At 44.6% G+C, this 17,735-nt stretch overlaps 1 protein-coding gene across 4 annotated transcripts in view; it reads right to left on the bottom strand.

Moving 5' to 3' along the window:
- Positions 1-13,102: 13,102 nt before the first annotated feature.
- ESYT2 (extended synaptotagmin 2) overlaps positions 13,103-17,735 on the bottom strand; it is an 81,085-nt gene continuing 76,452 nt past the window's right edge. For all 4 annotated transcript variants that reach the window (XM_084792798.1, XM_084792797.1, XM_084792796.1 and 1 more), the window contains 3 exons: positions 17,343-17,448; positions 16,167-16,216; positions 13,103-16,064 (listed from right to left, as the gene is read on the bottom strand). In XM_084792798.1, the coding sequence (XP_084648924.1) occupies positions 16,019-16,064; positions 16,167-16,216; positions 17,343-17,448 (202 nt within the window). In that variant the 3' untranslated portion in view covers positions 13,103-16,018. The remainder of the gene's footprint in view (positions 16,065-16,166; positions 16,217-17,342; positions 17,449-17,735) is intronic.

Genomic DNA, 17,735 nt, shown 5'->3' on the forward strand with positions numbered 1-17,735 from the left:
CCTTAGGTGGCTAGTTTGAAAAGAGGTTCAAGGTTCTACATACAGCAATGACATATGTATTTTTTTTGGTGTGTGTGTGTGTGTGTGTGAGAGAGAGAGAGAGAGAGAGAGAGAGAGAGAGAGAGAGAGAGAGAGAGAGAGAGAGAGAGAGAGAGAATGTGTGTGCCTGTGGAGTTGCGAGGACAACTTGTTAAAGTGGACCATCTTCTTTCATGTGCGTTCTAGTCAGTTCCTTAGTCTTGGCAGCGGGCGCCTGAACCTGCTGAGCTATCTCATCCTTCCCCAGTAATGTCTTCCTGCTTGCCTTCGGGGTCCTGAGGCAGCCCAGGGTATCAGACGTCAAGAGGCAAGGAGTGCGTGCATCTCTTCTAGACTTTCTTCTTTAACCCACCAGGATTCCACCAAGGGGTTCACAGAGCTGAGAGTCACTCAGTGGCTGAAAGAAGACACCAAATTACAGCAGAGCGCCTGGCTGCGGGGAGACCAGAAAGAAGTAGCAGGACATGGCTTGTCCTTTTCTGTGTCACTATATGCTTTTTTTAAAAGGGGGGTCAGGGACAAGATATCATGCAGCCAGGGTAGCCTCAAACTAATTATGGCCTCAAACTAATTCCTGGAGGCTGGCTTTGAACTCCTGGTCTTTTTACATCACTCCCCAAGTGCTCAGACTGCTGGGTTGCACCACCACACCTGGTTATAACACATCATTATATATGAGGAATCCACCCATAACCTCTTCTAAATCTGTAGCTCTTTACCTCTCAGTCAGGCACCAGCACTCTTTTAATGGTATTCTCTAATTAAAAGCAAAGTATGTCTTTCCCAGGAATGTGCAGCTTAGGAGTGTCTTCCATTTACGTGTCAGAGATTGCTTCAAAATAAAAAAATACCATTTTCCTCAATTACAATTTTATAATATATATCATCTTGGTACTACATTCTTCTTGCTATTTCCCCCTTTGGTTTTTTCTTTTAAATGAAACAGTACAGAAACTATCATTACTGGTGGTTACTGAATGTTGTTGTGTGGTGTGGGTGGTGTGGCCTGCCTTCTGGTACTTGGGTAGAAGGGAGTCCACAACTCCGAGAGCTGGGAAGGTATCCCAGCCCTGAGGTGGGACAGTGTCCCAAGGGTACCCTGAGGCACGGGAGCCCAGGAACTTCACAGCACTGAGAAGAGTCCTCCTCACCAGAGACGATGCAGCTCCCAGGGGAGGGTTGTCCCTAAACCCCGAGGAGCTGAGGAGCTGAGGAGCTGAGGAGCCTGAGCTCTGCTCCTTCTTCGTTTCTTCTTTCTTCTTCCAACAAGAGAGTCACAGCAAGCAGTAAAACACTTAAAAGAGATTTATTGGAGGGACAATCCAGGAGTGGCTGCCTCTGCTCCCCGGAGAGGCAGAAAGCAGTAGGGAGCTGAGCAGGAGGCAGGCTTTATATAAGGCTCTTCTGGGGAGGGGTTTTCCAGGGTTTGGATTAGTGAGATTTCAAGCCAAGTTCAGGGGTCAGTGGGATATTCATGCTCAGAAATTGGTGGGTATTCATCCTCAGTGATTGGTGGGTTTTCAAACTCAGGAATTAGTGGGTTTTGGTAGGTTTCCAAACCTGGAAGTAGATTTGGACCTCTTACCCTACAAAAGTTAACTAGATTGTTCTATTACCAAATGCATTTTGTTTTTTAAAATAGGTTTGTGTACATGCATACATGCTATAGATTCACTGTACAAGTGAATTTTATTCTGACATCTTTATACCTATTACATACTTTGATAATATTTACCCTCTTTTGTCTTGTCCCCCATTCCATTCTCCCTGGTCTTCCTAAATAGTTCAAATTCTGCTTTTATGTCTTACTTTTTAAAACTCTAGCTTCGGCATGTGAAAGCACATGATCCGCGTTTTCCTGAGTCTGGCTTACTGTACTCAACATGATGATCTGTTTTCTTGAAAACGGTCTGTTCTCATTCCACTTTATGGTCTAATGGTATTAGTCTAGGTACAGGGAAGTGAAATTAGGTTCGTTTCGGCCCCTGATGTTCCTAACTCTACGTGCTCTGGCAGTAACTACAATAGTCCCTGCTGGCATCGAGTTCTTCTTAGGGAGGAAAAGGACTCAGGCACCCACCTAAGAGGAATGTGACCAGGTAACAACAAATACCATACATACCTCACTCGGTGCTTGCACACATCACGTAACAACGCGTATAAGAGGATGCTGGTCACCACGAGTGGTGAAGATGTGCTTCCACTCATTTCTTTGAAAGATGGGCAAGAAAGACGAGAAAAGAAACTAGCAATGTACGGTGGAGCTCCATGGAGAACCAGTGGAACAGGCATATGAAGAGTGAGTTCGAGTCCTCCTCTATCTGGATAGAAATTGAGTAGGCAAGAGAGAACTGTGGCATTGGCAGTCCTGTGCCCTGGGCAGCGAAGGCCTATGGGCTGGATGGGAGGGCCCACACAGGCTTATATATCTACGCCTCCAGGGCTAAGAGCCCAACCAGTGTTCCGGGACTCAGAGTTAGAGACACTTGATCCTCGGGATGGAGGTGCACTGCTCTTTATGTCAGAAGCCCTAGCTCTTGGCTCCATCCGTAACCCATGCTGCAGTGAGCATGGCGTTTGGTGGTGTTACAGCTCAGGACAGGCTGTGGGGGAGGTTATCTCAAGACAGCTAGTGTCACAGTTTTAGGGCCTTGAGTGTCTAAGGCCCTTGGTGATTTTCTGGCACTCAGGCAGAGACTAGGGCCTGCAGGGTCCTTTTGTTTCTAATCTTGCGCCCTAAGCTTCCTCACTTTCACTATCCTTATTGCCTCTGTTGGTCAGCTCCCTTTACCTCCACCCCAGATCTTCCCTGGAGCTCCCCAGGCATTCTACGGTCACCGCTGCTACCTCACTGACACTGCAGGCATCTCTCTGTTGCCTGCTCAGCCCACACTAATGGAGAAGCTCAAATGTAGGCAAGAAAAGACCATTCTAAGCCTGTCCAATGTTGTAATAGTGGGAGGTGGCACAAGAGGATGTCTCCCAGCTGACTTGAAAAGCAAACTGAACAGCTTGCTTAGATAACCAGGGGGAGAAAGGGTGGTAAGTTCTCCATACAAATGAAGAATGAGAACTCTGGGTTTTTGGTTTCATTTAAAAATGCAGGAATAGTATAAAAACACTTGTGTTTTAATCCTAGGTAAGGGATATGGGACGGCTTTGCAGCAACTATGTTTTGCATTGTGATTTAGTGGGGGTGTTTTTGCCAGCTGCAGATAGTTTCTGTGATTGTGTAATGTTTAAATTCTTAGAAACGTTCAGAGGGTTTATAAATGCTAGAGCCCTGACAGGTGGGTTGTTGGTTGCTCACGGAGGTGAGCTGCAGTTAGTAGTCACGCTCAACTAAGAAACAAGAAGAAATAAATTAGACTGATACATCTCTATCCTCTGCTCTCCCCTCTATCTTCCTTTCTCTTCTATCTAGTGATAGGGAATGGAACTAGGGAGATAAAGGGTAGGACAAAGAACCCACAAAAGTAGAAAAGACCCGCTACAAGTGGTGCTCAACATGGGGCTCAAAAGTTCAAGAATAAAAATGGGAATTTTTATTTCAAATGCTGTAGAGGAAATGGCCTGGCATGAAGGAGTAGTTTTTTTTTTTCCTTCAAGTGTCCAGCAAACACAAAACAAAGCAAAACTTTATTGTGGCTGCTGTTGGTCTTCCTGCTCGGATGGGAAGGTGTCCTCAGACTCCAAACCCCAGGAGCCACACAGCTCTGAGGGAGGCCCCCAGAGGAGGCATGGCAACACCCAGGAGAGGGTACTCCCAGTGAGCTGAGGATTGCTTCTTCTGCTCTTTGTTTCTTCTGATGAGTCAGTGCAGGGAAGAATCCAGGAGTGGCTGCCTCTGCTCCCGGGAGAAGGCAGCAGGGAATTGGGCAAATACTGCCTTTATATAGAAATTCCTAGGGGAGGGAGCTTTCTAGGGCAGAGATTTCCTGAGTGGGGCTTGGTGGGATTTCAAGTCCTGAGCTTAGGGAGCTCAGGGATTGGGGGGCTCTCCTTCTCAGGGACTAACAGGTTTTTGTGGGAAGCTCATGGATTGGCCAGTTCTGCTCAGGGATTGGTGGTTTTTGTTTTGTTTTTTTTCCAGACAGGGTTTCTCTGTTAGCCTTGGCTGTCCTGGACTTGCTTTGTAGACCAGGCTGGCCTCAAACTCACAGCGATCCGCCTGCCTCTGCCTCCCAAGTGCTGGGATTAAAGGCTACTCAGCCTTTTGGCCCATTTCCATCGGGATGAGAGCTGGGTAGGTCAGCTGGGCGCTTTCTCAGCCTAAGCTAGCAGGTTTTTCACTCCAGCATCTAGCTCCCAAGTCTTTATTGGTAAAACAGAATGATCTGGGATTTTTATTTAAAACCACAGAGACTAAAAAGGAGGTGCAGCCATTGTGGGAAGCTCCTGGGATGGCAGTAGGCTGAGGCAGGAAAGGTCACCATTGTCAGCTCCTGCTGAGGAGGCAGCACTGCTGACAGGAGCCACCATTTTGTCTGTTCCTATCTCAGCAGCCTGGGGTAGGAAGGAGGGGCTGAGAGCCCTGGCGGCTCACTGCTCAAAGCTTTTGCGGCATGCTGCTGCTCAGGGAATAAAGGAACAACTTGGCTGCTTTGATTTACTGAGTCCTGCCTGGCTGGGCTGCTTTGACGGATGCTGCCCCCATGGAGGGACTACACTTCCCTCGCTGAGTTCCCTGTCAGCAGCAGCCACAACTGAGGCCTCCGGTGCTGCTGCCTTCTCCAAGGTGTCAGTTTCTCAGTTTCTCCAGGCATCTGATCTCAGGCCCCAGGGCTGTGGAGATTTAACCTCAGGTGCTCTGTAATCCTGAGGTGTTGCTGTCGCAAGGTGTAGAGAGGCCAGCAGCACAGGCTGAATATCCAAGCACCCCTCTCTTGGACCAGAGGGAGAGGAGCTGAAGAGTCCAGATAAAGATGTAGGGGTGCCCTGGGGCAAAACTTGGAAGAGGCCAGGCCTGGCTGCTGGAGCTCCTCAGGTGGAGGCCCGAACACTTTCTTGCTAAGTACACAAAATTTACAAAGAGAGTCCACAGCAGGGAAGGCTGAGTCTGTGTGAAGACCCAGCAGCTGCCACTGCGGGGACAGCCCCTGCTTTGCTCCTAGTGGGGATTTTCTGTTTGTTCTTTTTCTTCTTTGTATATTTTGTTTCAAAAATCTTCTGAAAGACTGGCTGAGCAGCTGGAAAACTGCCAGTGGAATGGAGGGGCTTGAAAGGGGAAAGCTAAAATGGAAAACAAAAGGGGCCCCTCTACTCTCTCTTCTCTGAAAGGGCTGCAGAGATTTTGGTGCAACTGTAGAGGTTGCAGCAGGTGGAGGTGGAAGCATCTGGGAGGCAAGGGCACTGGAAAGGGCGGAACAAAAAGGCTCAATCCTGGTGACTGAGCAAAAGAGCTGGGGTTTCCCGCAGGAGGAAAGAGAGAAAGGACCTGTACTGGAGTGTAGTAGGGTCAGAGAAAAGCTGAAAATGCAGAACAGTCTGATGAGACATCAGAAAGGGTTAATCTTAAAGCAACCCTGCCCCCACAGTGGGAGCAGGGACAGCCCAGGGTTATGAGGTCATCATCATCAGCTTTCCCATATGCCTGCTAATGGTGTGGAACAAGGTTATGATGGCGTCTTACAGAAATGATAGGTCTAAGGCATTTTAAAGAGACTATAGTTTCATGTGAGATGCACACGACTATGTGAAACAAATTCTAAGTAACTGGGTTACTCAAAATAGGATTATCTTCCAACACTGGAGGGGACTGAAACAGCTGCACCAGAGGCCAGTCCGCAATGGCAATGGTTAAGATGGTAGAGGGGAGAATCCGCAAATACTTAGTAGAGACATACTACGATGGAAGTGAATAAAAGATCAGTTGCAGCCAGGCGTGCTGGCACACACCTTTAATCCCAGAGGCAGGCGGAACACTGAGTTGGAGGCCAGCCTGGTCTACAAAGTGAGTCCAGCACAGCCAAGGCTACACAGAGAGACCCTGTCTCAAACAAACAAAACAAACAAACAAATCTGTTCCTAGATTAAGGGTACTCTGATATACAAAAATAGATTCAATTTGATGATACCACTATAAAACAATGTCATTTAGTGGCTGTAAGAGCTTAAGACAAAGTTGAAGAGCCCAGGAAAAAGGCCACCTCATTTACAAAGATCATGCAAGGCTCTAGAGAGCTTCACTGATATTTTACAAAGATCAGCCTCAGCAGTGCACAAAGCTGTATTGGACATTGATGCAAGACAGGGGTTGGTAGTGACCTTGGTGCATGGAAATGAGACTAAACTACTGTAAAAAAGTTATTAGACCATTAAAGTTGTGAGCAGCATCTTTAGTTGGGTGAATAAGGTTCAAGGCCAATATTGGTTGTAATATGTCATGCTAATATCTGGTGCTTCAACCGCAAGAAACACGGTCATCGCTAAGGGGCTGTGACCAAGCCACCAAAACCGGCGGACCTTCAAATGCCTGGCACCTTAACTGTGGGAAATATGGTTATTTCCAACAAAATGGTGAACAAGCCATCTCTAAGGGCAAATGGGTTTTTCTAAATATCAACTGAAAGACCTAGGCTTCCAGGGGTGTGCAGGCGATGTGGCAAGGGTTATCACTGAACCAATGGATGCAAATCCAAGAGAGATACCCAACAGCAATGGTGAGACACTTGGTTATAGAAAAAACCATGGATTTAAATCAGCCTATATGTTATAATGATATATTAACATCAGAATGGAAACCAGCAAGTTCTGGGGTGAGGACGCAGATTTGCTTGTATTTCCACCAAAAATGAAAAGCTGTAGTTACCATCAGAACTTGCAAAGCTTAGAGTTAAACAGGAGAGGTAAAGCTTAGTCCATGGAAATGTCTGCTATACCCAACACAATTAATGGCTTAATAGAGGTGGGGAGGGGAGTAGAGAGAATTCTGGAACTTTCGTTTCTTTAAAAACACAGAAATATATAGGAATATGTTTTTGTTTTAAGCCCAGGTGTGGGGATATGAGGCTGCTTCAGACTGTCTGCAGCAGCCTGGTTTGCTCTATGCTCTAGCAGGGCTGTGGCTCTGTCAGCTGCACATAGTTTCTGCAACTGTGTGATGCTTGGAAAATTTCAGAGTATACAAATGCTAGAGTCCCACAGGTGGGATCCGTGGGTGTTAGTTGTTCAGTGAGGTTGGTTGGGCTTTGTCAGTAGTCATGCTCAAAGAAACAAAAGGAAAAAAGTAACATTCAAGGATCTCTCTCTTCCCTCTATCCTTTCTCTCCTATCTTGTGATAGAGGGTTAAACTGGGAGGACAGCGGGTGGGAAAAAGAAGAACTCAGAAAGCAGTAAAGACCAGATGCAATGGTGTCTTCCAGAGCTGGATGTGTGCTTCTGCAGAGGACAGCTCTGGCTGCAGTGTAACTTCTTCATGGCATCTTATGAGTGTTCAAAGCATGCACCTGGCCAGCTGCTGGGCTGCTGGTCTCCTGATCCAGGCAAGTAGAATCCAGGCAAGGGTCTGCCAGCTATCAGCGATTCCTGTCAACCTGGCCCACCCACATCTTAGCATATTTAAGTGAAAAGTAAGCATTAAAACTGGTGCTTAAAATAAAGAAGGCCTATCGAGCTGGGCGTGGTGGCACATGCCTTTAATCTCAGCACTCGGGAGGCAGAGGCAGGCGGATCGCTGTGAGTTTGAGGCCAGCCTAGACTACAAAAGCGAGTCTAGGACAGCCAAGGCTACACAGAGAAACCCTGTCTCGAAAAACCAAAACCAAAACCAAAACCAAAACCAAAACAAAACAAAAAGGCCTATCGTTAATATTCACAGCGCTCTAACAGTGTTTTATATTAACAGGCCCTTACTTGTAACAAATATTGTTGAGGAGAACTGAGTCATTTTAACTATCTCATGAATTCTGGTCTTAAATGTGTGGGAAAAAAATGCCATTTGAATACCAACCGAAAGTCAGGCATGTGGCCACAGTGACACAAAACTCATATAACCATTTACACCCAATTAAAATATATGAGAGGAACAGACAAGTATACAATTATCATAGTATTTTTTTTAACTCACTTCAATCAGAAACTAAACAATGAAGTCATAAGAATAGTAAAATGAGAAAAAAAAATCAAGCAAAAGCATTATTTGATCTGAAGAACTAAAATATAGCCTTTGACCAAGTGACTAAGAGAAAAGTTAAGCATCACAAACTGCTAATATCAGAAGGAAAGAGGAGACATCACCTCTGATTCTATGAACCTGAAAAATAAACCCTTAGTAAATAATGTGAGCACCACTAAGTCTATCAACGATAACCTATATAAAACAGTAAGCCAATATTTAAAAGAAAGGATTTATTTGTTTATTATATATACAATGCTCTGCATGTTCGCCTGCACGTCAGAAGAGGGCATCAGATCACATTATAGATGGTTGTGAGCCACCATGTGGTTGCTGGGCATTGAACTCAGGACCTCTGGAAGAGTAGCCAGTGTTCTTAACCTCTGAGCCATCTCTCCAGCCCTGTAAACCAATTTCTTAAAAGACACCATCTGTCAAAATTTATATAGAAAGAAATATAAAATCTTAATTATATCTCTTAAGTAAATTGAATCAACAATTCATGTCCATTCCCTCCCCACCCTTCCACCCCCGAGACAGGGGTTCTCTGTGTGGCCTTGGCTGTCCTGGACTTGTTTTGTAGACCAGGCTGGCCTTGAACTCACAGAGATCTGTCTGCCTCGGCCTCCCAGAGTGCTGAGATTATAGATATGCACCACCACGCCCGGTGGCGAATCAACATTTCTTAACCAACATGCCAATAATAGTCTACCAAATGTTCCAAGAAGGAATTACACACATTCTGTACAATGTCTCCTAGAGGACAGCACAGCACACACTTCCCAACTCACTCTATGACACCCACCAGATTACTAAAACTAGGGAATGATATTGTAAGATGTACACAATAGCTCTCAAGAACAAAGAGGCAAAACTTCCTAACAAAATATGCCTAGTTCGAATCCAACAAAATATCATCAAATTGGATCTATCAATGGAGGAAAGGAATTATAACTCTAAGAAAGCAAGATCTTGACACCAAGCCTGTTGACCAGAGGTTTATCACCAGGACACACATGGTGGGATGAGAGAACTGACTCTTTTCAGTTGTGCTCAGATCTACACACATACACATGCACACACACACACAGAGGAATGGAAAATAAACACAGAACAAGGAAACCTCAAGAGGTGTGTGTGCTCCTAATACTGAGACAGAGTCCCTCACATAGCAGAGGGCCGAGTATGGAGCACACCTCAGAAAAATGGCGTCAAATGTTCTGTATCGTAGCGGAGGCTGGAGGTTAGCCTTGGCTGGTCTGTGACTCTTTTAAGATTTATGCCAAATTCACATAGAGCAAATAAGTATTTTTGCTGCTATTGGACAAGACAGCAAAGTACAAAGAGCAGGAATTCTCTCTGGCACATAGCATAACTTAGAAGCTCGAAGTGTGTTGTGTGACTGTGTCCACACAACTGTGTGTTACTTTGTTCTATGGCGGGCGTAATGTGTTCTGCAAGCTGTGTTGTTCATGTGCAACACTGTGGTTATGTTGCACACTCACATTTGTGGTATGTACATGTACTGTGTGGTCTGCTGTATGCATATTGTGTTGTTCCCATGAATGTGTAAGGTATAGTGTTTTGTATTATATGCTGCGTAGTTATACTTGTGTGGCATGATGTGTGTGCAGTGTTGTTTATATGCTGTGTTGTGCATGTGTTGTATTGTAGTTAGTGTTTTGTATGTTGTGCTATCTATCTTGTATATTGTATTGTTTCTGCTGTGTATTGGCTAGTGTGTCATGCATATTCTGAATATTGTGCATGGATGCACTGCATACCGTGTGTGTGTGATAATGACTCATGCAGAGTATGTCTTGTGCGCCTGTGTATAGTTCTCATGGGTGACTAGGAACTGAGACAGCCTGTTGTCTGACAACACTGGTACCTTCACCATGCACTGTGGAACATTTCTAAGGAACATGTGATTCTAGACTGTAGTGGTGTGACCTGGTCTGATCAGTGCAATCTTGATATGGATTTCTGTAAAGAGGAAGAAGTCCTGCTTAGGGTATCTTCTCTTTCCCCTATACAGCATGTTGCCTAGGTATGTCTGAGGAACGGCCTGTAGTTTCCCGTGATAAATGTGATTCTGATGTTAGCCACAGGGTCTTCTGGGAGAAGGCATTGGTCTTGGAAGAAGGGTGGTTACCTCTGGGCCAACACCTTTCCTGATGGTCTGGGTACACCGGTGTGGAACGGCAATGCTGTGACCACTGTGAATACGCCTCCATTTTGCCTCAGCACTACCTTTTTGATAAGTGTCGCGGCTATTTCCTACCTTGGGACTAGGTACTTGAGATATAGAGAAGCTATGGTGATCTCGACGTACACAGAGGCACATATGGGATTTGCACATGGGCAGCCTGATTCCAGTGCCTCCCATACTGTGAGAGGTAGCATATGCTTCCTTCAGAGATAAACCATACATAGTGTAAAAACAAGCAAGCTATACGCATTCTTTTAGCAATTTTGTACAACATGTTAGCAACAAATTCTCCTGTTTAAACAATATAGCAATAGGAGGCTGGTGAGAGGATTCAGTGGGTAAGGACACTTACCATGCATGCCTGGTGACCTGAGCTCAGTCCCCAGAACCATCATTAAAGCCAAAGGTATGGAACGAAGGCTGTCAGGCTCGGTGGCAAGTGCCTTGATGTGCTGAGCCAGCTCATTAGCCTGCAGCGTTCCTTAAAACGTTTTTTAGGTGTACCTACCCATCCTCGATGGGCCTCTCAATGTGTCGATGCATTTTTCTTTATTCTATATTACCTTTGTTCCCTGGATTGGACGGTCTTTTTTAGGGGTTCTCTGTGTAGCCCTGGCTGTCCTGGAACCCTTGCTGTACACCAGGCTGTCCCTGAACTCAGAGATCTGCCTGCCTCTGTCTCCAAGCTCGGATAGTCCCTACTGACTCATCTTCACATGGTAATTCCTTCTTCTGTCTGCTCAAATCTGCTGAACGCTTGTGAACCCTAAGTTCCTTGTACTCAGTTCAAGAATTTCTACTTGCATTTTTTTCTCTGATGACTTTCTTTTTGGTGAGGCACCATTCTCCCCACTCTTTTAGATGTGCAGTTTCTTGTATTTGTTTAAACATACTGCAGTAGTGGACTTAAGGCAATTTGGACTTCTTTTAGAGGCAGTTTCCACTGACGGTTTTTGACTCTGACACTAGCATATGGCCCACATGTTGTTCTATTTTTGTGTGCCTCATGATTTTAGGGGTAGAAACTTAATGCGGTACGACAGTTCTGCAAACAAGCCCCCTTTCTCTCCACAGGCTTTGTTGTTGCTTTCTTGGATTAACTGTAATCCCTGAAGGGCATACTCTCTGAAGGCTCTGCCTATGTGCTTTATGTGATTAGTTACTCGGGATCAATTAATCCCTACTCATTGTACACAGCAACCCCAGCAGGACGTCTGTAGACCCCTGGTAGAAGTGCACATGCCCTCCTCATACACATCTTCCTATGTCCCCCAAGCATTCTACAAGTCACTGTTTCTGGATTTCCCTTTGCTGTTTTGTCATCATCTGTCTCCAGATGTACCACAGGCCCAGGCAGTTGCAATGACAATGTTTGACAAACACAATGGACACAGGTCCCCAGGATCCACACAGGTCACACAGCAACAGTTTTCTGGGAATACGACATTCCTGAAATCCATTCTTTCTCCTTTGGAGGTCATAGGTTTTCCCTGCTGTTGTGATCCTAAGGCTGCAGGATGATTGCCTCTTTGTTTTTGAGACAGGGTTTCTCTGTGTAGCCCTGCCTGACCTGGAACTCACTATGTAGACCAGGCTGGCCTGAACAGATATCCACCTTCCTCTGCCTGGGAGGTGCCGGGATTAAAGGTGTGCACCGCTGCCACCCGGCTTGATTTTTTTTAAAAAAATGTTTATATTTGTTAACTGCTATTACTGTTAGGATGCAGGAAACGGAGCCTTATAGTGCCATGGGTAACTCATTAAACAGCTGTTAAGTCCAAGTTTTTTGGGTTATTTTCTTGACATTTTCAAGAACATAGCCATTTGTGAAGAAGCTTTTCCCTCTCCATATATTTATTAGAGACAAAGTATTTCTTTTTAAAATGAATTTGTCCAGGATTTCCAGAATAACAAGGAAGTTAAGACTTCCTGGATTATTCCCCGTTTTTGTGACCCACCTGTTTTGTACGTGGGTATGCCACTGGCTTTTTATCTCTATTATAGGATTACATGTTTCACTACATTTATGTTCAGCCTTTAATAAAACTGTCAGGAGGTTCTTTGAGTGGAAACTAATTAAAAAGAGTCTTGGGGGCTGGAGAGATGGCTTAGTGGTTAAGAGCACTGTTTGCTCTTCCATAGGTCCTGAGTTCAATTCCCAGCACGTACATGGTGGCTCACAACCATCTATACTGGGATCTGATGCCCTCTTCTGGCCTGCAAGTATAAATGCAGATAGAGCGCTCATACATAAAATAAATAAATCCTTTAAAATGAGAGTCCTGAATGGTCTGTAAAGGTTGAGAACAGCCATCAGAAATTAATACCATATACTCTCTGCTGTTAATAGTTTATAGTCCATGTAGAAAAACTGTAATGTTCAACTGAAACCTTGTTAAATAAGATGAACAAAATAACATGGTGACAAGAGTCTGCATCAGGGAGGCTACTTAAGGTCCAGCTGCTGGTAAAGGACACAGAGGAAATCAACTTTAAATTTATGTGAAGGGAAGTGGACAAGTTCTTGGTGCTCAACCATTACCCTTCAAAGAGCTGCTTGCAAAACCCAGAGCGTGTGAGCTAGGTGGGGGAGAGACACTAAGTGGGAGCACGTCAACAGGGAACGAATGCACACACAGCAGATACACCTGACGTAACACGCGGACTTTCCAAAGGACTGTTCCCACACCACACTTGATCATTTCAACAGACACACAAAAAACATTATTACAAGTACACTAACATCAAAGTTTTATTGAATAAATACATGTGCTGTTATATAAAATTAATTAAGCGGAAAAAGACATTCTATGATTAAAAAAACAACAACAACAACAAAAAACAAAAACCACCCTCTATGGTCTGCCTCTACAGTGGGTAATCCAGATGGGACCAGTCATTGCAGCAACCTGTCCTCTCTGCGTGTGCCTGAGGGGAGGACTGACCTTGCCTGAGGACTGCTGTAGAGGAGCTACGGAGTGGAGGGCACACGCTGGTAAACACAGTTGCAAGGCTGCTTCTGTTCTCATAGGAACCGTGAAGACAGTTTGTACTTAAGGCACAGAATAAGCCACCACATGATTGAGTCAGCACAGCTGTACTTCAAATTGCTAATTTCCCCTCATTGGTTTGGCTCAAATAGAAAATAAAAAAAAATTTTTTTTTTTTACTAGATAAGTCATTAAAAACTAAAAGTTAACATTTAGAGAACTCAAAGTGTCTTCTATCTTCAGGATACTGGAGCGCACCTTGGTGTCAACTCAGTCCTCTCCGTGCAGGGCACAGAAAGAGGCACAAGGGCGGGGGGTGGGGGGTTGGGGTGCTGTATCACGGGACTTTCTCTCTCCTTTCCAGACAGTATGGAGAGAGATGCTAGAGGAATCAGATGATGCAGGTGGAGCACTGCATCTCAACGCACTGACTGCAGTAGAGGGCAACACACTGAGGTGTTATATTGACTTATTAGGGGTGTGTACCCTTAACTGTACTCGATTTGCCTAATTGCTTAAGAAAAGCATTCCATTAAATAGAATATACACTGAACAGAATAAGCATATGGGTGCAAAACCAAGATGTTTAGATTGTTGGTGAAAAACCACTGACATGATAAAAGTTTCAACGAGAAAATCTCCTTTATAGATTATGACAGAAGCCCTGCAGTGGACCTAATTAAAAAGACATGTAAGAAAACAATCAATTACCATGGCCACGCAACTAGTTTTAGTAGGGTATTACCTTCTTATCTCTTGCAACTGAAAATGCCACCTTGGCCGTTTTATGTGCATCTATGTTCATGTGTGTGTGACATACACATAACTCTCTCCCAATCCTGCACACTAAGGGAAAAAGACTTAGAAATGGGACTCAGAGGAAGGTGTCAGCAGACAGGAGAAGGAAGTTACTCTGGCCCTTTGACTATCTGAAATGTGCTGTGAGGAGCCACTGGCTCCATTACAAGTGCACATGGTAACATTACAAGCCGAGGCACACTTTCATCTGCTAGACAGGAGGAGAGTGTAAAAGGAACACTGGATATTCATCCCAGGCACTTTGGTCTGTTTGGTCACACAAGCTTCCCATAGGTTGTTTAGTTCCAGGAAGCATGTGAAAGGAACGACTCCAGTTTTGATTACAAAGCTGTATTTTCCTGCTGTAAGTATACGTAGTTTTAAATGATCTCATAGCTGAGAAGCCCTTTTCATTCTGTAGCTTAAAAATCTTCCTACATTTGTGCATATTTTGTTTACAGACATGCATAGCTCATAATACTGTGACATAGCCTCACCTCACAAGAGGTTTGGGAACTCTTCCATATGTAAAACATGCTTCTCATAATCTAAAAAGAAAAGATTACAAAATAAAAATTGTACAGCACTATCCCAATATTAACATCCGACATGGCACCCAGTGAGGCTGTCCAGAAAGCAGCAAGACTGGCCGCACTGCTGCTGGCGCTGGGCAGGTTCATGTTGTCATGTGACCCTTTGTCAGGTGTCAGGGGACGCGCAGGAGCTCTGCCCACAGGTGTGTATCTGTGTGATGGATAGAGAGCAAGGGCAGCATCGGTCTAGCACAATCCCCTTTGTACTCTTCCATCCTTCACACCGCCTTACACTAACACAGCCTTTACAGGGTGAGAACACGGACAATACACGCTGGGCCTGCGCCCATGTGCACCACACCTTACATCCTAATATTGGAGAGTCGTTCCTATGCTTTGGGCAAAGTACAAAATATGTGTTTCTTTTTCCCAAGAGAGGGTCTTGCTGTGTAGCCCAGGCTGGCCTTTAACTCTTGGGTCTTCTTGCCTTGGCCTCTCATATCCTGGGATTACAGACATGAGGTACCACACCTGCCATGTGTGTATCTCTGTACTATTTCATGAATCTGTTATAAAAATTACAAATAAACAGGACATTTCTTTCTTATGTAATAAATTTCAGATTGAGTACACTGTGATTCATGATCCTTGGCAATACTTTTGGTATTGTCACATTACTTAGTTATACAACTTTTTAAATAAGCCATTCACTGGCTTCCCACTGTATCTTCCTATTTATAATAATGTTAATAATCTGAACACTTTGTTTTATATCATTCATAGTAGACATAAATACCCTAATATTTAATAATCTTTTCATTTTTCCCTTAAGAAAGCCATACCACACAACAGATCTATGAGAACTTTTTGCTGAGAAGCTGAAAATGATTATTTGTCAAAGAATTTAATGTCTTAGAAGAAAATATGTATTTTCTTGATACATTTTCTTCTTTATCCAAACCAGCATGTAGATATTAAAAAAGAGTCTATTTACATGGTGTAGCGCACCTCCAGGCCGCACGACAGGGCAGGAGTAAGCAAGCACAGGTGTCTGCTCCCAGCATGTGCAGCTGACAGTTCCACACAGTACAGGAACACATCACTACACTGCTGCACACTGCAGTGCCCGGCAAAGCATTGGAGGAAACAGGGAAGTTTAACAATAATATTGGCCAAATTTTCCTACAATGCCAAGTTTTATAAAATTATTACAGTATGTATAACGCAATACTTAAAATTATAAAAATAGCATTGGTACATCTGCGAGAAGGTGTGTTCCATGTCGAGGTGGCACAACACATTTGAGAAATTGGCCTACGTCCAGCGTAGCTACGTTATCACCTGCGGCCTCGTGCCATCTTCTGTGAGGTCATACCTGAGGGAGCACAGAAAAGTACAACAGACTTGGGTCAGGCTCTGGGGAGGAGGTCTGGCTGGGTTCTCTGGGAACCGCCTGCAGCCTGGGAGAGGGACTCACCACTGGGTCCAGCCCTTGGCGAGATCTTCAGATGCCAGAGCGACCAGCACCTGTGGGTTGAAAGGAGGTGCTGTGACAACTGCGGGGAAATTCCTTTTACATCATCCACCACCCCTTCCTCCCTCCCTAATTTCTTATTTTAATTTAACAATATGGAACTCTCCTGTTTTGAGATTCTCATTTTTAAAAATCTTTTCAACCTTTACATGGCTGAAAATATCCTAGAGATTCTTCTTGTATCTAATAGTATTATGGTCATTATGAAACACGCGCAGAGGCAACTTATGGAGGTACTGGCAAATACACTGTTAATGTCAGTGTGCAGTTTGGATGTGCAGTGATGCTAAAAGGCTCATGTTTAAAAGCCTGGCTGTCAACTAACTGATGGGCGTCTTTCTCAAAAGTGACTAGACCCCGAAGGCTCTGACTTACTCAATGGGAAATGGTGGGGTTGCTATCAGAGGAACCAGGCCACCAGGGATGTGTTCTGCAAAGCTCCACTTTTTCTTTGGTCTCCTCACAGCACTCTCTGCTTTCTGGCCACTGTGAGGCACCTGGGCTCTGCCTCATGCTCCCCACCATGACTTTCTGTCTCACAGCTCCCCAGAAACAACAGTGGCATGTGCCCCACGCATCAAAACTTCTGAAATCAGCAGCAGAAACAAACCTCTCCATTATATGGTCTCTCAGGCATTTTTCATGGCCTCGCTGATACATATTTTTCACTTCTGCTGGTGACAAAGTAGTACCTAAAACTCAACGCCCCCTTCCCTGTCTAAACCTTTGTACACTACAACAGAATAAACAACCCTTCACTAAAGTTAAACGTGAGATGGAAAAGACAAAAGGAAATCTGGAAGAAAGGCCAGCAACATGCTAAAGAAGCACATGACTAGCTGAGTGGGTGGCGGTGGGCACTGGAGGGTTCCCTTCATGTTTTTAAAGTTTTAAAAGCAAACACCCGACCTTCCTTCGATTCTAAGTTCCTGACATCAGTATGCGTCCTAAGGCAATAGTGTGAGTGCATGAAAACAGCTGTCCTGACGTCTCAGCACGATGTGGTAACCAGCATTAGCAGAGCGAGCGTCCCCCTTTCCACTTACGTATGCTCTACACTGTATTTCACAGAAGCGTTAAGTTTTGCAATATGTAGGATACAAGGATTTAAAAACTTACTTTGCCAAGAAGCCCTTTATCTTTGGACAAGAAGCCGCCACTGTTCTTCACCGCCACATCCAGGGTTCTCCTTTGTACCTCAGGCAGCGACACGCTGAAATCGAAGCTGCAATGGAAACAGATGCCTCTCTCAGCTCTCTATAATCCTGCTGTATGTACTTTTACATTTTTATCTCTGAGATCATTCAAAACACTGCTTTTTCTTGTTCCCTTTTTGGTGCTTATTCGACTAACTGTAGTTTAAATAAAATTACTTCATGACAACAGTGAGGGAGAGGTGTCTTTAAGGAAGAAACAGAACAGGGCCAACAGATACTGATACTATTTAGCTGCGTTATTTTCTCAAAACTAGCAGACAGCACACTGCCAGACAATAGGAGGTGGGCAGCGTGC

This window comes from Acomys minous (genome assembly GCF_964271855.1).
Source record: "Acomys minous genome assembly, chromosome: 8".
NCBI classification, from domain to species: domain Eukaryota; kingdom Metazoa; phylum Chordata; class Mammalia; order Rodentia; family Muridae; genus Acomys; species Acomys minous.